The 16,194-nt window shown below is 41.2% G+C and overlaps 1 protein-coding gene across 1 annotated transcript in view; it reads right to left on the bottom strand.

The window, feature by feature from the left end:
- Slc2a13 (solute carrier family 2 member 13) overlaps positions 1 to 16,194 on the bottom strand; it is a 305,859-nt gene that overhangs the window by 74,177 nt on the left and 215,488 nt on the right. The window contains exons 5-6 of the mRNA XM_021183777.3: positions 10,039 to 10,202; positions 4,278 to 4,398 (exon numbers count right to left, since the gene is read on the bottom strand). Coding sequence (XP_021039436.1) covers positions 4,278 to 4,398; positions 10,039 to 10,202 — 285 coding nt within the window. The remainder of the gene's footprint in view (positions 1 to 4,277; positions 4,399 to 10,038; positions 10,203 to 16,194) is intronic.

The following is a 16,194-nucleotide window of genomic DNA, read 5'->3' as shown; positions in this document are numbered from 1 at the left end:
ATATTTTGAGTTCAAAAGGAATAAATGAGGATATAAATAAAGTAGGAATGGGAGTAACAAAAAAATGCTAAGTGCTGGGCTGCTACTGCCCTGTCTAGAGCTGGAGAATGGAAAGACTCTCAGATTTAGGAATCTAAATCTGGTTCCTAAGAGGTGGATGCTCCGGTCAGTTTTCTTGTCAATGTGATACAAGCTACAGTCATCTGGGATGGGAGACCCTTAACTGAGAAAATGTCTCTACCACATTGACTGTAGGCAAGACTGTGGGGGCATTTTCTTGATTCATGATCGATATGAGAGTGTGCAGTCTACTGTGTGTGATGCCAACCCTGGGTTGATGGTCTTAGATTGTATACAAAAATCAGGCTGAGTGAGCTGAGTAGAAAGCTAGCATGTAGTGTTCCACCATGGTCTCTTCTCCAGTTCCTGCCTCCAGGTTCCTGTACAGGTTCCAATGCTAACTTCCCCTAATGAACTGTGATGTGGAACTATAAGCTCAACAGACCCTTTCTTCTTTGGATTGTTCTGGTTATGTAATCTAGAACAGCAACAGAAAAGCAAACTAATACATCCGTCTACAGTGACATTACTGATGCCAGATGCTAAGCCCCATGGTCATTTGTAGAGTTTGTTCTCTCTTGTCACCCAATCAACCATTCAGTCTTGTCATTACCTTTCATGCTATACCCCAAATCTGTCTCAACTGTCACCAAGATTATATTTCTTCTTGCCTAGGATACCCATGTCCCTTCATCCCTTTGTTCTTTTCTCACTAACTCCATTCTCCAGCTATAGTAATATCTTAAATATGCAAACCTAACTGCGTCCCCTTGTATTCCACAGACTCTCATGGCTTATGTGGAGTAGGCATGTTTGTATCAGTTATCTAATCCATTTCTGTGTGTTTTTTCATATGTTCACCAAGACCAGGTTCCTTGAAGAACACACATTTTCTTTTTTTCTTGAGACAGGGACTCACTGTGAAGCCTTGAATAGCCTGGAACTCACTACATAGATGGTACAGGCATCAAATCCTGCCTCTGTCTCTTGAGTGCTGGAATGTCATCATGCTCAGCTTCCTCACTCGTCTTTAGGGTCTGCATAGAAGACATGATAGATGCTTCTGGGAATACACTGCCCTTCCTCTTTGCACACTTATTTTCGGGTTCCTCCCTTTAACGTTCCTGACTTTCCAAGAACCACTTGTTCTTAATGAGAATATTATAGAGCCAAGACTGGCAATGGTCTTAAATTCCTGACCCTCTTGCATCCTCCTTCTCAGTACACAGATTATAGATTCATACCACCAAGTCTGGCTCCAGAAAGAGCTTCCTGACTATAGAATCTTAATGCTATGAGAGCAATGCAAGTTTTTCTTGGCAAACTTCAAGCCATCCAAATTTAAAAAGTCACGGAGGACTCAAAGGGTGATGTATGACTCGGTGTAGTCGTAAATTCACTGTCCAGTTGCTACGCGTGAGCAGCAATAATGAACTCATTATTGCCATGGTGCTAAAAATGAGAAACAGTAACAGAGAGTAGGATTTCTGCACATTCCAATGTTACCTAAATATTATGATTGAATATGACAGTATCATAATGCTACACCAGTGATGTAAGACTCGCAGACATGGCTAAACAGGAGAAGGAAGTATAGAGGTAAGTGTAGAATTACTTGACATGGCTGCCGGGAGCCATGGGGAACAAAGGGATACTGCTTTCCTGATCTGTGTCCCGGCCACAGGGTGGGGGGTGGGTGAGCAGGTGAAATCCCAGTTATAGTTTAGATGTCTGAGAGCTTCATTCAAAGAAGAAGGCACAGAGTGTCATCACTGGACACAAGGAGCCGTGCGTGCTAGACAGCTTTGTATTCTTGGCTTGGTGGTGTTAGAGAAGTGGGGAGGGGCAAAAGAAAGTTAGCATTTAAAAACAAAAACAAAAACAAACTTGGAAGCCTAATGGGGATATTTGTACACTCTGCCCCTCTCTCCTGAGGCTTGAAACACCTCCAGGGATGAGTCTAGGTCATGCTTCCAACTGAGAAACAGTAAAGAGAAAAGTGTAGTGGGCTGGAGGTATCGTCTGCCAGTGAATTTTGACTGTCATGGGCATCAAGTATAGTAAGGAATGTGCTGACCAGGTAATGTGCCAGCTGTCAGGGGTTTAGTAAAATTATCCAAGTCTCTAGGTTGTTTTCACTGATACATTGCTTTCCTGGTCTAAGGCAAGAACACAGAACCTGAAGGTACAATGAAGAAACAATGTCAGCAAGTGGTGCTGTGTTAATGGGGCTCCACATGGAAAGACAGCAGGAGAGGCCTAAAGAATAAACAGACAGCTAGAGCGCTCTGGGAAGAGGATATGGTGTATGTAGACTCCTGTTTCTTTTTTTTTTTTTTTTGTTTTGGTTTTTCGAGACAGGGTTTCTCTGTGTAGTCCTGGCTGTCCTGGAACTCACTCTGTAGACCAGGCTGGCCTCGAACTCAGAAATCCGCCTGCCTCTGCCTCCCAAGTGCTGGGATTAAAGGCGTGCGCCACCACGCCCGGCAGACTCCTGTTTCTAATCCCATTTTTAAAAGTTGTGTGTGTCTTAGTCAGAGTTTCTATTCCTGCACAAACATCAAGAAGCAAGTTGGGGAGGAAAGGGTTTATTCAGCTTATAGTTCTACATTGCTGTTCATCACCAAAGGAAGTCAGGATTGGAAATCAAGCAAGGCAGGAAGCAGGAGCCAATGCAGAGGTCATGGAGGGATGTTACTTACAGGCTTGCTTTTCTTTTTCTTTTTCTCTTTCTCTTTCTCTTCCTTTTTCTCTCTTTTTTTTTTTGTTGTTGTTGTTTTGTTTTTGTTTTTTTTTGTTTTTTTTTTGTTTTTTTTTTTTGAGAACAAGGTTTCTCTGTGTAGCCCTGGCTGTCCTGGAACTCACTCTGTAGACCAGGCTGGCCTCGAACTCAGAAATTTGCCTGCCTCTGCCTCCCAAGCACTGGGATTAAAGGTGTGTGCCACCAAGCCCGGCATGCATATTGCTTTCTTACAGAACTCAAAACTACCAGCCAAGGGATGGCACCACCCATAATGGGTCCTTGATCACTAATTGAGAAAATGCCTTACAGCTGAATCTCATGGAGGCATTTCCTCAATAGAGGCTCCTTTCTCTGTGATAACTCAAGCATGTGTCAAGTTGACACACAAAGCAAGCCATTACAGTTCCTGGCTACTTGCATGGTCATCGAGCCTACTGTATTCTTAATGGGCTCACTCTTCTTGTCTTTCCAGGGCTCAGTTCACACACCCCACCCACAAAGCTAGTGTTCTCTGAGCCCTACCATTCTAATCTTCGCTTCTGTTATGGTTTTATTAATTATATCAGAAGGTATAACACTGTTTTAGGCATTTTCTACACGTTTCTTCATCTTTACTACAACCTCCAAGGTCCTCACCCTATAGAGATTTCATAGATACTTTCAAATGCATCAAGAATGTGTAAGACAAAACCAGAGTTCATGGGTACTTTGAGATTCTATAACTGTATGCCGTAGGGAATAGCTATATCCAAAAATCTTTAGATGCTCCTACATGTATATGAAGGCTATGCTATAAATAATCAAAGAGCCAGTGTTTGACGGAAACATTTCTTAGGACAGGTGTGAATTCTCAAAGCGGTCCAATCACTCTTTCACTAACTCACCTTCAGGTCATCTTTCAGCTCACTCATTTTCACACAGTGTTCACACCATTAGACCTAATGAGAGCTAAGGAAAACTTGGACACAGAGATGTTTTGTTTTCTTTCACCTTCACTTCCTCCTCCTGAGCCCCTGGGAGAGCAACCACGCTGGGGGGAGCTTCCTGCTCCATTTGAAGAAAGGGCTTCTGGCCAGGAATTTCAGTAAAGAATGTGTGTCTGGTGAACACTTGCAGTAGGCCAAGACCAATAGCTGACAGAAGTTATTCACTTTGCCTAAAACATAGATGCTACCAGCTAGTTAGCTAAACTAAGCTTGCTACATTACTGATGAAGTATTTATCCCCAATCTTAGTTTTTAGGGGAACATCACCAATGTGTTATACACCTCATTTATCTTCAGTTTGGTTTTTTTGTTTTGTATTCTGTCTTTGAAGATTATGGTTTTCATACAGATGGTATTTCCCATCACAATCCCTTCAGGCCCAAGCCTGCAAATTTAGGAATCTTCTATTCGCTTGAATTTTAGAAATGCTAAAATCAAATAAAATGACCATTATTGGATGAAGAAGAGGGAACCTCATAAATTCTCACCTGTATCCCGTGCAGGTGGTATTTTGATCCGAAGGAGCCGTTGGTCTAAAAGTGACCCGTGGTGAGACCTGTGCCGAGAGCAGAAATCCCAGGGCAAGAATAATCAGTGCTACTGTGGTACCTAAAAATAAAACAACAACAAATACGCTTTTCACTGAAGAACATTGACAGTATTATTTCAACATAGACTTGATTTGACATTGAAGCTCTGAATGAGACTCCTTGATTTATCTTCCCTTGATTAAAAAAAATTCTAAGCTAATAATGGTCAGAAGAACTCACTTGCACACACCCATGGTGAAACTCAAAGGAAGCAGAACTCAAAGCAGATCCAATAGTTAGCCAGAGTAAATCGGTCGTGATTTTCTAAGAATGAAACTATAAGAAGAGAAGACTAAAAAAAAGTCTAAGTTTGATTATATATTTCAAAAATAAAAAATCCATCAGTGAAAAGAACCCTCATTATCAAGTAACTAACACAATAGAAGCACAATAGGAGAGGGATGCGTGGCAAATGTTCCTGTGAGAGTCACGACATTCTCCCAATGGCATCTGGTCAGGTGAGACTTGAATTATCAAGAAAGGTACCAGACTGATCACTTCTAAAGCAGGGGAAAGACACTGCTTATTAAGACAGGAGCAGCTTTCCACAAAGCATATGCCACACATGCTCATTCACCTTTCCTGTGAGTACCTGGGACTGGACATTTAATCTTCACTTTAAGAAACAGGGTCCACCATCATTCTAACACTGGAAAGACCAAAGGTCACTAGATCTCATAGGATGTTCCTGCAATTCTAGTGCTTGGAAGGCAGAGGCAAGAGGATCGTGAATCTATGTCACCCTGTGCTATAAAGAAAGACCGGGTCTCACAAAGCCATGTGCTAGGGATGCAGTTCAGTGGTACAGCCCCTGCCCAGCATAAGGTGCTGGTCATATCTAAATGTGTGCATACACATGTGTGTGAATACACTTGCACACGCACAAGCACATGCACACACACACCAAGCTTTCAATTTCTGTTCCAGGCAAAGAATTGTGAGGATAGACAGGACTCTGTGTTAGCTGAGCAACCACCCTAGGACAGTATGTTTACAGGAAGGAGCTTAGGGATGGAAAGTATGTGCTACTACAGGGTTTACTGAAATGACAAGCAAGCGATCTATGATACAACCAAAAATATCATTAAAGGAGTAAGCAAATGAGGAGCCTTGGGCAAGCATGTGCCAGGACAGTAGTGGCTGGGCTTACATGGCCTCAGGTTTGCCCAGCTCTCGCTCTCGGCAGAGCACATGGCCATCTCCACATTTATTTTATCTTCTTTAAATGGGTCTTAGTGAAAACACACATGGAATTTTTAGATTTTTACAAGCTACTACTTACTTAAAAGATCTTCTGTAGTGCTATACAACGTATAAAAATGTGAATAACTACGCAATTGTTAGACTGGGCAGAGAAACAGACTTTCAAACAACATAGAGAAGGTCAAGTGTGTGTGTACTGGGGGTCAGGGTAGGATTAAGGATGACCACAGGTCTACTGTCAAACTGGACCTCAGTTGTTACAAAGCAACTCGTAAAATCTGAGACTTTATGTTCCTCATAAGGCTATCAGACTCTGAACTGAGACACAAAAGAGATAGTTTTGTATTTAAAAAGTCTTCTAAAACAAAGCAAAATACAACATGACTTCTCCTATTAATTTGTCAGTTGAAGAACATAAGTACAGGACTGTCTTCCCCAGTTACTTTCATAGCTCATTGCTGTGAATTAAAGAGTTCCATCAGGAAACTTTGATACTTAAAGATGAGAAATAAAGATGCCACCTCCCTTTTTAAAGTTGCTAAAGGACCAATGTCCATAAAAATTTATCATATACTATTAGAAATTTTCATATACTCATATTATCTTAGCTATAGGACAGTAGGCCCAACACAGTTTCAAATAGGTTAACATTTAAAATAATATTTCAAATACACACATATCTCTGGAGAGACTGCCTAGGACTAATGGCTTTTGCAACATTGGCTATTTTTGATCCAGCCTCTCAAATCTCAATGCCCAATGTAATTATTCCCAGTGGGGGAATCTGGAAAGCCAACATTGTGCCTGATGCATCTGCTTCTAAAAGTCTTCCAACATGAAATATTCAGGGACTGAATCATAGTGGACACAGTGACCCCTCAACAACTAGAGTGCATACGTCATCTGGGACACCCCGAACCCCAATGGCTGGAGCTCCTACATCATCTGGGCTACTCAGAACTCCAAAGGCTAAAGGTTTTGGGCCAGCCGCACTGGAAGCCACATTGATTTTTATCTTAATCCAATTTTGAAGGAAGTAAATCTTTAAAAGCCATTTAATTGCATGAGGAATGAGGAACATCTGTAGATCTCGGCTTTCAGTTGGAGGAAATTCTGGGCTGTGTCCTGACCTCAGAGTCATACTTTCAGAAGATGGGGTCTGGGTGCCAGAGCTCCATAGGAGACTGTGCTACCCAGGCAAGGATGAAAGCCATTGGGTCATAATAAACATCACAGGGAGCATAGCTTCTTAAATAATTCTGTTTACGGGATTAGTTCAAAATTACCTTGAAGAACCCTTTAGTGTGCTTTATTCTGTTATATCATGAAAACTACCTGACTCACCCACGTTGTTGGAACTTACTGATAAGTGACAGTATTATACTATAACCTTTGTCAACTCATTGATTCCTTTGAAGCTCATACATGAAGTCTTAGGACTGAAGGCCTTGCTATGTTCCTTACTTTTTAAAGAGAACTATTGTGGGGTATTCAGACAGGACTGCTCAGACATTGGTATAAGCCAATAGAAAGTCTTTATTAGCTGGCCAGAGACTACACTGGGTATTCAGAATTCCAGTGTAGCCCTGAGCATTTCTCAGAGTAAACTTTTAATTACAAAAACCATGTCTGGGCTGATCTACTTCAGTTATCAAGAACAATTAGCCAGCTTTGGAGCCGCAGAAGCCTAAAGCAAGGTTCGTACATTCTGATACCATCTCAGAACTATGGATTTGGGTGGAATAGGTCTTCATTTTAGTTTTGGCAGGTGATACTGTCTACAGGCTGAGTTTTACAGCCTGATTGGTATTTCTGTCATGGAGTCAGTTGTGCTAAGGTCTGGAACCCTGGTTTTGTCTTTTTAAACATTTCTCTTAACAAAGTCCACTGGTAGATTTTGGAATTTTGGTGACACTCTCCTAATAAAGATATTCTCTATATAGAAAGTAAGATATGTTGGATAAATATTATTTTGAGAAACATCTGATGTAGTAAGTTACATAAATTAATTGGTATAGAGTTTGGTTCATGAGTAAATGCTCAGTAGAAGTAATTTTTCTTTTCCAGTCCCCAGCTCTCATAAATGTGCCTGAGTTCTTCCAGGGGAAGATGCAGGTACTGAAGAGCTTATTGTGAGAGGCTGAGACAGGGTCGAAGGACCCACACATTCAAATACGTAGCCTTGTCCATACTGAGGGATATAGCCTATCAGAGACATTTTCATGAATATTTCACTGAAAAATATATGGTGAAAAAATAGTGTTTATATTTTCCTAAGACTTAGCACCAATACCTCTCTTTAGATAGCACCCTTCCACTATTCATTGAAAGAATAAATTATTATAAAATTTGCAAAAAAAATTCAATTATCTCAAACAAGACAGTAAAATACTAAAAAAATCTGAAAACTACAAAATGTTTTTTATTTAAAATAGAGAGTACGTATTTTTTTGCATTAGAATTTTTATCTAGGATTACATATCTTCAGTAATTTTAAAGACATTTTTATAAGAGCTATCCAAGTTATTTGTGATGAGTTAATTGTTTTCAACTTGATTGGATCTGGGATCACAAAGAGACACAGCTCCGGGCAGGCCTGTCAAGGTGTTCTTAGGTAGGTTTGCTGAGGGAGGGATGGTGCAGACATAAAGGGTCTAAGAAAAGAAGACTGCCGTTTTGGTCTCCCGGTCTTATCTCCTTGCTGGTGAGGGCATCTACTGTGCTGATGTTGCTGCTGCAGCTTCTCTGGTCTTCAACTGCTGGCTGAAAATCAGGGGCTGTACAGTCATCTTTTAAGCCTTCAGTGTTGGATTGAGAGAGCTGAGTCATTCATCCTCCTGGACTGAGAAGTTCTCAGCTTCTCCAGTATGAGGGAGCCACTGCTGGGGTTTCCAGCCTTACAACAGAAACCAAACTAAAATAGTCCCTTTATAATACGTATCAGTTCTATAAAGTCTATTGCTCTAGAGCCTATAAAATTTGATATATATGCACGAATTCATTAACACTAATTCACTATTACATAGTATTATTTTATAGTATATTATAACACTATTAAAATTAATTATCTTATTATTATTTTGAGACAGGGCCTTGATATATAGTGTGCACAGGCCTTGATCTCACTTTGTGGCCAAGGCAGGCCTTACATTTATGATTCTCCTATCTTTGCCTATCAAATGCTAGGATTACAGATATGTAGAATCCAGTCCAACCCAAAATCATGACTGTGTTACTGGGGTGTGTGTGTGTGTGTCTGTGTGAATATATAGGCATAGTCAATCAATGAGTTAGAATGACTCATTAGTTTGAAATGATAGATTACCATTGGGGGAGCAGGCTTAGAAACACATTTACAAGTAAGGCTGGGTTTGAGACTGGATTTGCTGAGCCTTCAGGCTCATGTCAACACTAAGAGATGGTATTAAGTGCTTTCTGTGCAAGCCTGGGGACCTGAGTTCAATTGCCAGTGCCCAAGTAAAAGCTCAGGTGACAGCTTATGTCTAAAATCCTAAGGCTGGAGTAGTGGAGAAAGCAGTATCTCTGGTGTTTCCTGCCAGTTACTCTAGTCAATCTGTGATCTCCATGTTCAGTGGGAGGCCCTGTGTCAGTGGGAGACCCTGTGTCAGTATCAAAAAGAGACATTTGAAAAACAAAACAAAAGCAAAACCTGACCTAACCGTGTAAAGGCAATGCTAGAGGTGGATCCCTTGACAGAGCCCTTTACAGAGAAACAACAGGTGAAAGGGCCAACTTGGAATACAAAAGACATTTGTGGTTTTCTTTGTTTGCTAGCATATGAACGCACCCTTGACCAATCAGGTTTTGCCCTAGAATTTAGGCCCATTTCAATTTTTTTTTTTTTTTTTGGTTTTTCGAGACAGGGTTTCTCTGTGTAGCCCTGGCTGTCCTGGCACTCACTTTGTAGACCAGGCTGGCCTCGAACTCAGAAATCCGCCTGCCTCTGCCTCCCGAGTGCTGGGATTAAAGGCGTGCGCCACCACGCCCGGCTCATTTCAATATTTTTAATGAGTCTTTTCTTGCTGTGTAAAGGAAGATTCTATTATTTGCTTCCTTGTTATTCCAAATTCAAAACTACAGTGTTGCACAATAAGATCGTAAAGGACAAGCTTTTTAAGCGAGGGCAGGGAACACTGTGGCGATGTTCTTCAACTTTGCTTCTCAAAGCAGCTCTCCAACTGCTGACAGAAACACATGCTCAGTAAATGTGTCCTCACAGTGCCTCCCTCTGCATCACGGTCTTGTTTCTAGCCACTTACCGCAGAACTGGTTGTAGGCTCTTACTTTTATTTACTTGCTTTCTGCCCATCATTCTAGGTTTGTTCTGCTCTGCTCAAAAAATAGATCACTCTCAGAAACTACTGTTATCTTTTGAGAGAATCGCCATCGCCATTAGAAGGTATTTTAAAGCAGGATTCCACATCCAGGCACCTACCTGCCAAACTACCAAAGGTAAGCTTCCTGCGACCCACTTTCTCGACGAGCCAGACTCCCACTAGTGTGAAAATGAAATTAGTGAATGCTGTGATCGAAGCCAGCCATATTGCAAGTCTGTCATCTTCCACGCCGGACATCTGGAGGATGGTTGCGCTGTAGTACCTGCAAGCAAAGAACAGACTGGTTGTTGTGGGTAGTCATTCAAGGAAACTGTCAATTACATGGGGAGATGCAGCCACCTGGAAAAAAACGGCTAGCTACACTAACAGCATTGTTACAAGAATCCATGTAAGCCCTTTATAGGATCACATGGAGGAACCATTCTTAGGCAGTTATTCCAGAGAGAAGGCTGAGTGCTTCCAAGGTGAAATGTCCCATCCTTAACACAGCAGCAGCCAACAGGTTCATTAAGACGAAGGAGTGACTTGACTGAATATAAGAGGCCCATGGTGTTGTTGAAAATGTGAAGGATCTCTGCAGAGAAGCTGCAGGAGAAGGATGTGCCGGGATGTACAGCTTTGTACAAGAGGAGACACGGATGTATGTGCGTGAGAACAGTTTGGTGGTTTCTGGGAGACTGAGCTTTTCTTGGAGGTTAAGTCTCCAGCATGATCTATTTTTCTTGTTTACTGGAATTCACTGAGACAACAATTTTCTCATGAAATACTTTTCTATTGGAAGAATTTGAACACCAAGAACACACTCTGAACTGTGGCTTTGCCTAGCTTTGCGGCACTCTACAAGGTATTGACAGAAGGTATTAACACAACGTTGACAGTGGGTGTTTGAGCAGTATGCGAAAACAAGCTGGTTATTTTCATAGCAATAAATAAATAAATAAATAAAAAACCTAACAGAACCAAAAAAAAACAAAAACAAAACAAAAACAAAACCAATCCAAAAAACAACTCTGTAGCTTTGAGATATTAATCAATACTTATATAATATTTGAAAGATAAAAAACTGCCTTAAACATGCATCTCTGATTCATTGATGGCTTGTTTACTAGTTTTTAAGATAATGAGGATGGTTCTTATATGAAATATTAACAACATCACAGCTCACGCATCTTGACATGCTATCTTTCTCTTTAAAAATGGCAATCCAAATTTATAAACTACCGTGCAACACGAAGGCTAGATTTCACTGACCACAGTAGCAAGTGCTTAAGCAGTTTGAAGATTCCGAATGATGACAGCTGTTACAGAACGAGAGATCCCCAGTGGAATAGCCTCTGTCATGAATATGGTGCATATTTTCAGAGGATAAGACGGTAAAAAAAATAAATCTGTGAAAGTGACCCGTTCCATCCGAACGGTGCCTTTGCTAGGACGATTTTCAAGTGCCACTGCGTACATCGATAGAGAGGTTTGTACACCCAGAATCTTTGTGTCATCTGCAGCAGAAAATGAGCACTCCGTCTCACAAGGCAGAACTGTTCAGGAAAACTCAACCATGCAACGCTGAAATGCCTTGGTACCTGCTAGGCTACTCCTGGCCAGGGTCTTTCCCGTGTTCTAGCAACGAGAACAGAACTGACACACTGGACAGAATCACTCCCAAAAAAGGAGCTACAGGAAGCGAAGCAAGGCTATTTTAAGGTTTAAAATTTTTACGTAAAACTTGCAAAATTACCAGTTACTTTACAGGATGCAGAAGAGAGTAGCATTAAGTTGTTTGTATTTACTTAAAATACAAGGTTACATAGGTGTAAAACTATTGTCTTATTAGAGCTTTAGGGGCAGCATGATCAGATACTGTCCTGGGATTCAAAATCTGAATTCTGTTGTAATCATTGCAGTATATTGTCAATAGTAGTCTTCATTTGATGAACACTTATTTATGGATTGTATACCGCTGCCCTAAAGACACACGTGTTGATATTAGAGAATAAACTGTTCACAGGTTGGTATTAGAGAATAAAAATGTAAGCAAATCATTTTATTTTACAGTGTGGTATAAAGAAAAGAACAATTTCCTGTAATGTGTAATGTGCCTCCATGAAATTTAATGGTCGTTCTGCTGTGAAGGGCCATAGGGATTTTCTAGCAGGCAATCTGGAATGGTCATGAAGATGGGGCAATGGACACACACAGAGGACAGAGATGTTCAATCCAGAACCTTCATATTTCCTGTGGGCTGAGCGCACAGTGAATCTAAGCAGATGCGGCCCACTCCCCCATACCCAGAAATTGATCCATTCCTATCTCCTTGTACTAAGGTCAAATCTAAGTGGATCAAGGAACTTCACATAAAACCAGAGACACTGAAACGTGTAGAGGAGAAAGTGGGGAAAAGCCTTGAAGATATGGGCACAGGGGAAAAATTCCTGAATAGAACAGCAATGGCTTGTGCAGTAAGATCAAGAATTGACAAATGGAACCTCATGAAACTGCAAAGCTTCTGCAAGGCAAAAGACACCATCAATAAGACAAAAAGACCACCAACAGATTGGGAAAGGATCTTTACCTATCCTAAATCAGATAGGGGACTAATATCCAATATATATAAAGAACTCAAGAAGGTGGACTCCAGAAAATCAAATAACCCCATTAAAAAATGGGGCTCAGAGCTGAACAAAGAATTCTCACCTGAGGAATACCGAATGGCAGAGAAGCACCTGAAAAAATGTTCAACATCCTTAATCATCAGGGAAATGCAAATCAAAACAACCCTGAGATTCCACCTCACACCAGTCAGAATGGCTAAGATCAAAAATTCAGGTGACAGCAGATGCTGGCGAGGATGTGGAGAAAGAGGAACACTCCTCCATTGTTGGTGGGATTGCAAGCTTGTACAACCACTCTGGAAATCAGTCTGGCGGTTCCTCAGAAAATTGGACATAGTACTACCGGAGGATCCAGCAATACCTCTCCTGGGCATATATCCAGAAGATGTTCCAACCGGTAAGAAGGACACATGCTCCACTATGTTCATAGCAGCCTTATTTATAATAGCCAGAAACTGGAAAGAACCCAGATGCCCCTCAACAGAGGAATGGATACAGAAAATGTGGTACATTTACACAATGGAGTACTACTCAGCTATTAAAAAGAATGAATTTATGAAATTCCTAGGCAAATGGATGGACCTGGAGGGCATCATCCTGAGTGAGGTAACACAATCACAAAGGAACTCACACAGTATGTACTCACTGATAAGTGAATATTAGCCCAAAACTTAGGATACCCAAGATATAAGATACAATTTGCTAAATGCATGAAACTCATGAAGAATGAAGACCAAAGTGGGGACACTGTGCCCCTTCTTAGAATTGGGAACAAAACATCCATGGAAGGAGTTACAGAGACAAAGTTTGGAGCTGTGACGAAAGGATGGACCATCTAGAGACTGCCATATCCAGGGATCCATCCCATAATCAGCTTCCAACTGCTGACACCATTGCATACACTAGCAAGATTTTGCTGAAAGGTCCCAGATATAGCTGTCTCTTGTGAGACTAGGCTGGGGCCTAGCAAACACAGAAGTGGATGCTCACAGTCAGCTATTGGATGGATCACAGGGCCCCCAATGTAGGAGCTAGAGAAAGTACCCAAGGAGCTAAAGAGATATGCAACCCCGTAGGTGCAAAAACATTATGAACTAACCAGTACCCCGCAGCTCTTGACTCTAGCTGCATATGTATCAAAAGATGGCCTAGTCGGCCATCACTGGAAAGAGAGGCCCATTGGACACACAAACTTTATATTTCCCAGTACAGGGGAACGCCAGGGCCAAAAATGGGAATGGGTGGGTAGGGAAGTGGGGGGGGGGTATGGGGGACTTTTGGGAGAGCATTGGAAATGTAATTGAGGAAAATACGTAATAAAAAAAAAAAGTTAAAAAAAAAGAAATTGACAAAAAGGAACAATGAGCTCAAGCAAGCAGGTGAGTGAAGAAATCAGCCAGTACCTACAGAGTGATGCCAGTGAGACACTAAAGGAGCAAAGGAGGAAGAAGGAAAGGCTTGCTCATAGGAGCAGAGAAAAGGAAGATAAATGTTAGGAAAGGAGCTGACGAGTAAAGGGGAGACAGGAAAGAGCGCATCATATCCACCACAGTGAACTAGAAACCCGCTAATGTCAGGAAAGGAGACACTATGAACAAAGGGGAGTCTAGTCAGTCTAGTAAAAGAAGTTACAAACTTACAACTAGCAAGCTTTCTCAATTACTGGTTCAAATGACCTCAGCTCACCAGGTAAACATATGCAGACTGGCTGGCTAATTAAAACAAAAGAAACAAAAAAGAAAAAGACTCAACTCTCCTCTGCAAGAAACATAAGCCGTAATTGAAGGTTTAATATATGTAAATGCTAGTGTTTTCATGAATTATGATGTGAGACAACTTTAAAAAGGTTATTTTTACTTCTCGCTGGCGGGCTTTCATTGTGTACTATACTGGGTCATCTCAGGACAGTCTCATGCAAGGATGCAGGGTCCTCGAGGTAAACACTTCCCAGGCTGCCCCCTGACCTTTCTCTACTCCACCCCATTAGTTCTTTTTGATCTTCTGGGCCATTCCACTACACATATTCACTTAATGTCACATATACACACGTGATTTGATCATCTGTATATCATGACATGACATATGTACCTAGGAACACAACTGAACAGGAACATGTAGGATTTTGTTTCAAGGAGACTGGCCTAATTTGTTTAATATGATCATCTGTAGTTGCAGCCACATTCCTGAAAAGTCTGAGTTTGTTCCACATATGTCTGTCAGCGTTTTATGTGTCTGGCTCCCACTCAGCTTACTACCTTCCAAACCTTTATGCAATCGTTTGAATTTTCAAGGGACTAGGCCTTTACTTAAAACTTAGACAAAGTCTAAGAACTCTCCACCCCCTTAGTTTAAGAACATAGGAACAGCAAAGGTATTCTCATTTTGACTTGAAGCAGGGCTTGTTTAGTCAGATATATAAATACGCACGAAGATGCCGTGACAATACTGAGAAAAGATCCACGAATCTGAAGGGGACTTGGGAGGGGCATGTGGGAGGGCTTGGAGGGAGGAAAAGAAGGGAGAGATGTTGTGACCATATTATAATTTCAATGATTGTAAACAAAAAATAAAAGAAGGTAACAGCCAAGACGCTTGTAGTCAATGAGGATGAATGGTGGAAGAGACAAAGGAATACAGTGAAGCCTATCACAACAAGTTAGCCCTCGGCGTTTCAGTCTCTGACACAGAACAGAAAATGATAGCAATACCTTTCTTACGAAATGAAAAACAAACTCTCCTAGCCAAAAAAAAAAAAAAAAAAAACACCTATAAGAATATTGCTGTCATACATCAGTGGCATACAGGACATGTTCTTCCTGGCATGTTCTTCCTACTTAAGACAGTGAGGACTGTCTTAAGTAGTCCAAGTTTAACTGCAAACATTTTGTCACAAATACATTAACATGACACCACACTTGGTTGCCCCCGTATTACAGATAGCTTCTACTGGTTGGTATTGGTGCTGGCTGGCTTCCCAAACTGAATGGGCTACGTTTGGACTGGAATGTGCTCTGGTCAATGAGAAGAGCTAATTAGAGAATAGCTGATCAATTATCAGTCCTAGAAGGTTCACATCCAAGTTTCATCTTTGGGGCTCTTTCGTTAGTTCCCAAAGCATCAGTCTATGTTTATATGCCATAGGTAAGAGGGTATGTACTAATGTCACAGTTGAAAATGTCATGGCGACAATCTCAGCATTTGAGAACTCTGGACTTCAAAATAAGATGCTGTCTCAAAACTAATTAACTCTCTCCTCCAAAGACATCAATACCATTAATACCATCAATACCAACAGGAGGAGAGAGAGAGAGAGAGAGAGAGAGAGAGAGAGAGAGAGAGAGAGAGAGAGAGAGAGAGAGAGGGAGGGGGAGAGGGAGGGGGAGAGGGAGAGAGAGGGAGCGAGAGAGAGAGGGAGAGAGAGAGAGGGAGAGGGAGGGAGGGAGGGAGAGAGAGAGAGAGAGAGAGAGAGAGAGAGAGAGAGAGAGAGAGAGAGAGAGAGGAGAGAGAGAGAGAATCCTCTTAATTGAAAAATATTTTCCTGTTGAAATAAAATAGGAGGAACATCTATGAAAAATAAATCAACAGATTTCAGAAGAAAAATGTTTTAATAAAGATATAAAATGACGTTTTATATATCTTTGCTAT

This window comes from Mus caroli, unplaced genomic scaffold, assembly GCF_978045245.1.
Source record: "Mus caroli unplaced genomic scaffold, Mus_caroli_1 scaffold_16, whole genome shotgun sequence".
Classification (NCBI taxonomy): Eukaryota; Metazoa; Chordata; class Mammalia; order Rodentia; family Muridae; genus Mus; species Mus caroli.
The sequence above is the reverse complement of the archived record's forward strand: the minus strand, read 5'-3'. Positions and strand labels throughout refer to the sequence as shown.